This window comes from Lepus europaeus, chromosome 14 (assembly GCF_033115175.1).
Source record: "Lepus europaeus isolate LE1 chromosome 14, mLepTim1.pri, whole genome shotgun sequence".
NCBI lineage: Eukaryota > Metazoa > Chordata > Mammalia > Lagomorpha > Leporidae > Lepus > Lepus europaeus.
The window spans coordinates 59,403,528-59,412,160 of NC_084840.1; the positions used below are offsets into that span (position 1 = coordinate 59,403,528).

General features: G+C 47.3%; 1 protein-coding gene across 1 annotated transcript in view; it reads right to left on the bottom strand.

Moving 5' to 3' along the window:
- Nucleotides 1–7,896, bottom strand: part of RYR2 (ryanodine receptor 2) — a 776,922-nt gene extending 769,026 nt beyond the window's left edge. The window contains exon 1 of the mRNA XM_062210679.1: nt 7,767–7,896. Within this exon, the coding sequence (XP_062066663.1) occupies nt 7,767–7,814 (48 nt within the window). The 5' untranslated portion in view covers nt 7,815–7,896. The remainder of the gene's footprint in view (nt 1–7,766) is intronic.
- Between the last annotated feature and the right edge of the window lie 737 nt (nt 7,897–8,633).

Genomic DNA, 8,633 nt, shown 5'->3' on the forward strand with positions numbered 1-8,633 from the left:
TAGGTCCCTTGGCCCAGGCACCCAGGGGAGGTCTTGCTTTGGCATGCATGCAGGTGGCTCCAGCTGTCTGGTCTTCCTCTGGAGGGAGAGCTCTGCTTGGGTGATGAGCATGGAGATCATGATGGGTACGGTTTCTGAACTCTCAGTTTCTAACAGGGAAAGCATCAGATTTTCATTTCATTGCAACAAGAACATCATAAAACTTTATTGGGCCATAGAAGCTGGGAAACATGAAACACACATTCCATCGGGGCTTTGAGGCCAACGTTTCAGGAAATACAGGTCGCTTCTTCACAAGCTGAGAGGTAGTTAACAGGAAGCCAGAGATGCACTTCACAGTGAAGCCAGTAAAGAGGATGGGCAAACAAGATCACTAGGGGTTTGCAGACTGACCTGTGACCCACCAGGATGAAACTTTCCAAGGATCCCGGAATCAAAGTATTTGCTCATTATTCTAAAAACAGTTTTGAGCTTGAGTGGCCCCAGGATTATTAATACAACAATGGGGAACACCTCAGAATCCCTTAGAGGCAACTAGCTTCTTGTCATTTTACCTTTCCCAAAACAATTCTGATATGACCCTACCAGTCCCAAGATCATACAACCACCCATCGGCAGGGTCCCCAGACTAGTGATCATCTCATGATCAATACAGATGAAATCAAGTGGATAAAATGCCCTATGGGATGCCCTACCAATGCTCTGAAGTCACCTCATGGCCCTGACAGTGAGGAGCTGCTCCATGAACATCACATTCTGCCCAGAACCCAGTTCTCTCTAAGGCAGCAGCCACTACTCAGACTCAGAGTCCTTAACTGTCTCTTTGTCTGCTAAGCTCACTCACCTCAGTGACTCCAACTTCTCTCTCCCCAGTCTCCCTCACAAGCCAGAGACCAGATGTCCTCTCCGGCTGGCCCAGGAGCCACTGCTGCCTTCCATAGCAGCAACCAACACTTCCACCCTGTGAGCCAACAAACCTCCTGTGTTCTCATCTCAGAATTTCACCCACCAGCCTTTCTAGTCTTCTGCCTCAGGAAGGATTTTCCTCCCACTCTCTCACCCACATTCTCTGTCTACCTCCCTCATAACAGATTCCTTCTCTCTGTATCTGAACACAATCAAGAGGTCTTCACATTAAATATAGGGAGCGAAGTCAGTCCTTTCTCTCACCCCAAGCTTCTACTTTCCATAAGACTTCTCTCAAATGGATTCTTGTAGCTAACACTGTGCTAAGCATCATGATAAATACATACCTCAAACCTGGTCCTAACCTACTAGTGGATCATTAGGGAATTAACCACAAATCAGTGATAAAATATGTGGAAAAACTTGGGTAGCTCAGAAGGGGTCAGAGGAAGAAAAATTGGAATTGATTGGCTTGAAAGCTGATGGAGAGCTTACCCAAGTTATCAAAGGGCAGGTAATAAAAGGTCATGAGCCAAGGAGAGAAGGCAGATTGGCTGTGATAGGAGTAAGGATGAACATCGGGATTTCAGAAGGATTAAGATGGCAGAGGGAGCCAAGGCATTTTGCTGATATGCTGGGGAAAGTTGAAACAAACACTGAGGTGCCGTGGTATAAATGTTAACATCTTCTCAAAATTCAGATGTTGAAACCCTACCCCCACACCAGGGGCAGGTGTTAGCAGGTGGGCTTCAGGAGGATATGAGGTCATGATGGTGGGGCCTTCATGATGTTGCCTGTGTCTTTATATAAGGGATCCCAGAGAACTCGCTCGCCCGTGCTCTCATCATGTGAAGATGCAGCAAGAAGGCCCTCACCAGAACCTAAAGCTGCTGCTGCCTGGATCTTCCGAGCCCCAGAACACTGAGAAATAAATCTCTATCATGTATAAGGCACCCAGCCTATACACACGTTATTTAGGCTGTTATAGCAGCCTGAAGAGACAAGGGATATGAATAAGAAGGAAATGGGGTATAAAAGAAATCTAAATCCAAGCTAGGTTGAAAGGGAAACTATGAAAGGAAATGATGACAAAAAGATATAGTGGGAAAATAACAAAATAAATAATCAAATTTAGCACCTACCATGAGACAGGCATTTTAACAGGTGTTTCACTTAAATTCTATCACGTGACCTTCAGTAATCCCTCTGATATGTGTAACAGCATTTTCCTGTTACAATGGAGATTAAGTCCATAAAGTTAGGTGGATTCAGGCCTCAGACCCAGGTCGTCCAAAAGTGAGGGTCATGTTAGTGTTTCTAAGCCAGAGCCTTAACTGGCAATCTCACTAACTAACTGACAGCCAGCAGGAAAAAGAGCCACTTAGGAAACCCAATACACAATGAGCTCAGAACATGAGTCCAGAGTCTGCTAGGCAGGAGAGAAGTCTAAAGGGAGGCTGGAATTGATGGCTCAGGGATGTCAGGTCTGCGGTGAGTCTTTCTACAGAAACAAGTAGCTTTGGCAAAGTCCCACTCATGAGGCTGGCATTGTAGCACACTGGGTATAGCTACAATCTGCAATGCTGGCATTCCTTACAGGCACCAGTTAAAGCCCTGGCTGCTCTGCTTCTGATCCAGCTCCCTGCTAATGTGCCCAGGAAAGCAGCAAAAGATGGCCTACACCTGCACCACTCCCTACACCCATTCGAGAGACCATGGTGGAGTTCCAGTCTCCTGCCTTCACTGCCCAACCTTTGCAGCAATTTGGGGGATAAACCAGTGGTTAGATCTCTTTCTATCTCCTCGTTTATCTCTCTGTAATTTTGCCTTTCAAATAAATTAATAAATCTTAAAAAAAAAAAAAAACAGAAAGTTCCAATCATCTTTCTGGCTCTCAGAGCTGGAAGTCATTTTCAACTCTATTATTCAAAACATCTCAGATTTTGCGACATGGATGAGCTCGTGAAGGTAGAAGAGTCAGAAAAGGAAGCAGATGGAAACTTGTGGGATAGTCACAGACTTGGAGAACAAAGAAAAAAAGAACCCCGAAAAGGTATGAAATGATGTTTCCAAAGCCAAAGAGAGTAGCTTCAAAAACAGAGTTGGGTTAACAGAGTTTGCGAATGGATCTATACGATCAGAGAGAGAATACTTACTTTTGGCACAAAAGAGGTCATTGGCAACAGCTGGGAAAATGATGTTAACAAGAGAGAGAAGCTAGCTAATTACAAGGCAAGATGGAGACTGGCAGGGAGTGTAGACCATGTTGGAGGAGTTGAACAGCATCAGGGTCAAATAAAGAAATTTGAGGGTGGGAAAAATTAGAATGCCTCAAGACAAACCAAAGGATTAAGTACAGAAGAAGAAAAAACAACAACAAAAAAGAAGGATTTTCATCCCGAACCAGGACCTAGGGCATGTGGGAAACCCTAACTTCAGAAAGAAGATAAACAATTTTTTGGTGATCAGAAGGAGTGGAAAGGGTACCCTGTGATGTCCAAATTAAGGATAAGATAGGACATGGAGGTTAAATCCACTCTATAAAAAATGATGTGCTGATAATCTCCTAAAAATTGCCAGAAAAAATGTTTTTTCATATGTTTTACATTGCTCTATGCCATAACTTGGAATGTGACATTGCACCAAAAACTGAGGTTTGGTTTCCTTACCCACACAATTAGAGAGTTGGGGGTTGACATTCATAAAGTATAAATATGATATGATACATACATATATGCATTTTCTCTCTAGTTGTTCCATGCCCGTCTCTAAGTCTTTTTTCGCAATTATAATTGCAAAATAGTTCTGCACTTATTTTAAATGCTTCCTTAACACTGAATATCACACCATGTATTCAGAAGGTGCTCAACAAACATTTTGCTGAATTAACAAACTTCTCATAACGTCAGAGTTTCAGGAGACAAACCTATGCTTCAGCATCTCTCCTTCTCCCCCAAAAGCTATTAACACAGCCTCCATCACACTGGAATCCTTTCATGAGTAATTCAGCCTCCATAGAAACACTTGTCTAAAGCAAAAAATACAAGTAAGGATGAATGTCAAATAAATTAGTGTCCTATGTGTTTTACATCTTGCCCTTCTTGCCAAGGTGTACACAACAATTTCTAAGTAAGAAGAAAGTCTAGTGATGTAAGTCTGGGTGGGCTTTCCATCAGTTTCTTGAGAAAACACCTCATATCTGTCTAAAGCTCCTCATGGCTTCATTACCAAGGAAGCAAAAGGCAAAAGTTTGCACTGCTGTCTTCTCCTTTGTACTCTGACATTCCTACAGCTGAGAAAATTGAGTATCCTGTTTTCTGTAAACCTAAAACATACTTGAGATATGGACAAAGCAGCTTTCTCTCCTGGAGAAGATATTTTTCGTAGAAGATTTGAATTTAGTCCTAATTCTGCACAGCTGAGCTGCTGATTTCATACCATTAACCTTCTGGTACCTCTGCAAATGAGGGTCAAACATTTTCCCCCAACTATTTCACAGTGTTGTGCAGTGGCATCAATAGTTCATTATAATTACTACTAATTGATGACTACTTCCTCTGCAGTGGAGAAAGATGTATAAGCATTAGGAAGAAATCTACAATGTAAGTAGCTTGTTCTGCAAAGGAAATACGAGGATAGCTATGAATACTCATATCACAATCCTTTCTGTAGCCAGGCCTAAGGTACTACATAGCAAGATACTCCCCAAGAGTAACTCAACTATACTGGCACAAATATAAGAAAGGCCAGGTACTCAGAAGAAAGAATCCTTGACCAAGGTCATTTCATACCATGGCTTTAAGGTCAGGGAACACCTTCTATAAAGTTCTGTAAGGTTGCTTGGAAATAAGAAGGACTATAACTAAAAAGATCCAATTATAATTCGTTACAAATTAGCAAGTTAATTTTAAAGTAAAATAAACCACACACTCCAAATCATGGATATGTTTGGATATGACTGTGAACTAATCCATTATAGGCTGAGGATGCAAAAAGCAAACACCCAGCACATACAGCATTCAAACAAACATAGCCTCAGTGTCTCTAAAAAGACAACAGCTCAGAGCAGGCATGTTTCCAGCTGCTGGGGCAGCCACTGAGCCAAAGAGTATCATTCATTGCATGAGCACTTGCAAGGAAAGTTAGCAGACTTGAAAGCCACTGCATAACGGAACAGAAGTGGAAGAGGGACTGCTACAACCAAACAGTGAAAAAAAAAAAAAACTGCTTCTTAAATGAAGAACTAATTTTTAGCAGCAGATATAACTCATGGGTACAATCCATTAAAGATTTCTTCTCGACTTTTCTTGCCAGTGTTTTCAGAGCCATGATGGAAAAAGGAAAAAAAAAAAAAAAGCTGAGCACAGTGGACAGAAAGATGCCTCAGTAGGCTGGAGTGCTGAATGCAAATCCAATAGACAATGATCTGCTGAAGATAATCATTAGGATGCCCTAATTAGAACATATGAAATGTGCGGTCAACTTCACAATCACTATGTCTTAATGCCTCTCTGATTCTCTTTTCTTACACAACAGTTTCACCCATTACCATCAGTAAGTCTTCAATTTATGATTATTTTTATCAACATGTAACAAATTCTTAATACTTAAGAAGCAATAACTCATTGCTGCAATGAAGAAATAAAAGCATCAGATAAAAAGAGATGAATTTGATGTAGGAACAGCATTCTCTGTCACCCCCATTAACATTCTTGAACCACCAACATTCTCAGGTTACGAGAATAAAGTGGAAAGGGTAGAGGGCAGTAGCCAGAGGAGCTGGGAAAGGATTTAAGCAATTCTATATTAAAATTATAACATGTTAGAAAAAGGCATGTTTTCCTTTCAGACACTAATGTTACACTAAAAAAAATAAAATCCTCTGCTTCACTGTGCTACCTCCTTCAAGGTCATTTATCATCAGGGCAACAACCTACGGATGTTTTATTAAAAGAAAAATCCCAGCCTGGGACTGCCAGATCTCTACCCAGGACCCACTTATCAAAGGTGTTGCACCAGCTGACAGGCAGCTGTCAAGTGGCACAGAGTTAACATTACTTTATATGTGCAAAACCCCATCAGCTAGCCCATCACCTCGGTCCCCATTAAGCATTCTGATAACACCACCTCCATGAGCCCAGCTTAACATTTAAGCCTGCAGGAAGCCTTTGAGTGCACAAGCCTTCCAAATTTCCTAGCTAATTTTAACCCCATGAAGGTTAATAAAAATTCAATTTAGAAATTATTCGTCAACTAACTAAACGTTCTTTAATTTTGAGGGGAAAAAAAATCCTGTGGCTTTAATTCCTTTAAAAAAAAAAAGTACAGAGAATTTTCCACAAAAAAAAAAAAATCAACTATTACTAGCAGACTTCAAATATTCCCCATGAGCAAGGTATTCGTGAACAGGCTCTTCAGAGCTGGATCTTGGGACCAGTATTCCCTCCAACAGCATCAGCAATGGTGCATAACCTGCAGCTCTGAGCATTCCCCACTGATGCGCACCCTGGATTTTATCTTTTGCAAAGCTTTCTTCCATTCCTTCCTGTTTGTGCACAAATTACTGTCAGCCACCACCACCACCCCAAAAAAAAGACGCCAACGAGCAAAAGGGGAAAGTGGTCCTTTACCATGTTCCCATACAAATGTACTGTTTTCATTTAGTCGATACCCAAATACATCGTCAAGGCTATTTTCGCACTTAAAAGTTACCATCTGGTTCACAGTTCAAAATCCAGGCGTCTCTACAATTTGTGTGGAAGCAGTTGTAACTGCAAGTGGCATCTTTATTTCTGCCCAGGAAAGAAGTAGCAGGAAGAGCCGCAGTCCTGAGCCTGGGGGTCAGGGAAATCCTACACGGGAATATCCTTCCGGAAGGCGGGCAGCCGTGGAGAAGGGACGGCTAGAAGGATGCTAAGGAGACTAGCTGGGTTATTCCTAACACGAAGTTGGGGCTATTTGCTTGTGTCCAGAGACCCTCCAGCCCCAGCTCGGAGGTGAGCAATGCCTCCGCCAGGGAAGTATCTGCAGTGTTTGAACACATCAGAGGGTGGAAGGAGCGGAGCCAAGAGGTACTTAAAAGAATTGTCCTAGTGGAAAGCCAAGCCTTCCTTGCCGGCTACCCGGGGTGGGAACGCCAGCAGCCACCCTGCCCTTACACACAGGCAGGCACTTTGCTGCGCTCGGCATTCAATAGCCCAGCATTTAGAGAACGACACGTTCGCGCTGTCTCCCCACCCGCGCACGCACACTCACTCACACACTCGCTCCTCATGCCTTCCACGCTCTGCGAGCGGTCACACACAGCACCCCCAGAGCCCTGTGGTGGCCGCGGAGGTCCCCCGACCCGCTCGCAGCACCTGGACTTGGAGGAAATCTCAGCCTCCTGCACCACGGCCACCCCCACCACCGCCACCACCCCCGCTCTGGGCCGGCAGCCGCGCACGCTCTGCCAAGTACACGAATCTATGTCTTCGTTCTGTGACAGCGCGCGGGTCCGGCCCGAAAGCCCGAGAATCGGCGCGGCGGTGCTAACTGCCGGCGACAGCCCCTGCACCCCCGCGAGCCACCCTGCTCTGCACCCTTCCCCCGGGAGGTGCACGCTGTGCCCCAGCACCGAGCCTGGGTGCCCCTCGCCCGCTCGGATCCCTGGCTTTACCTACGCGCGCACAGACACGCGCCCTTTCCCTCCCCTGGCCCACCACGCACACCTGCACATACTTGGAGACGCCGACTCCTCCCGAATCCCCAGCGGGCACCCCTGCCCCGCCGCGCGTCCCGCTGCCACTCTGCCCGGACCCTGCTAGTGGCTGCCCCGGCGCCCCCTTCCCCTGGGAGAACACGCGACGCGCGGCGCTTACAGTTCGCAGGAACTGGATCTCATCCTCGCCTTCGCCCCCATCAGCCATGGCTCCGCGCCTCCTCGCCGGGGCTGACTCCGGAACCCTGAGGAGCCCCGCGGCGGTGGCGGCGGCGGCGCCCCTCGCACTGCCTGCTGCGGCCGCGAGCCGGGGGCGGGAGGGGGCTGCGCTGCTGGGTGCCGAGCGCCGGGCGGTCCCCGCCTGCAGAACTGAGGAGGCGGCGCGGGCGCGCGCGGACGGCTGAGGCGCGGGGCCTCCCTGCGCCGCACTGTGCGGGAGGAGGGCGGCCCGGCCCGGAGGACGCGGGGAGGCGGCCGCGCAGCCCCGCCGCGCTCGCTGCCTGCAGCCGGCTGTCCGCTCGGCCCCAGCTCCTCCGAGCGAGTGCGCGGAGCCCGCGGAGCCGGGTGAGTGCCGCGGAGGGGGTGGGAAGTGGGGGCGGGCGGGCGGGCGGGGAGGAGCTCGCCGGCTCCCCAGTGCTGCAGGTAATCCGCAGCCCGCTCCTCGGGGCTGCCAAACCCGAGGTCCAGCGCCGCTTACTGGCTGAGCTGGGTATCAGGGCCCGCGCGCGCGCAGCCTTCCACCTGCGCCCTGCCGGGGCCCCTCAGCAGCTTCACCTGCTGCGATTGACCTCACCCCTTAAGCACCGCGCTCCTTCCTCGCGGCCCGGGCTAGGGCGCTAACTTCCACGGCTCTTCGGATGGCAAGCAGAATCATTGGGGCGCACGGGGTGCGTCATTTCCAAGTAAACGCTACCCAGTACATGCTCTTTTGAACTTGGATTCCCTCAATTCACCGCCAACTTGGGGATTCTTTAACATGCTTTCCACAGATAATGTGTAAAAACTGCATGGTTTGCACAACGATTTA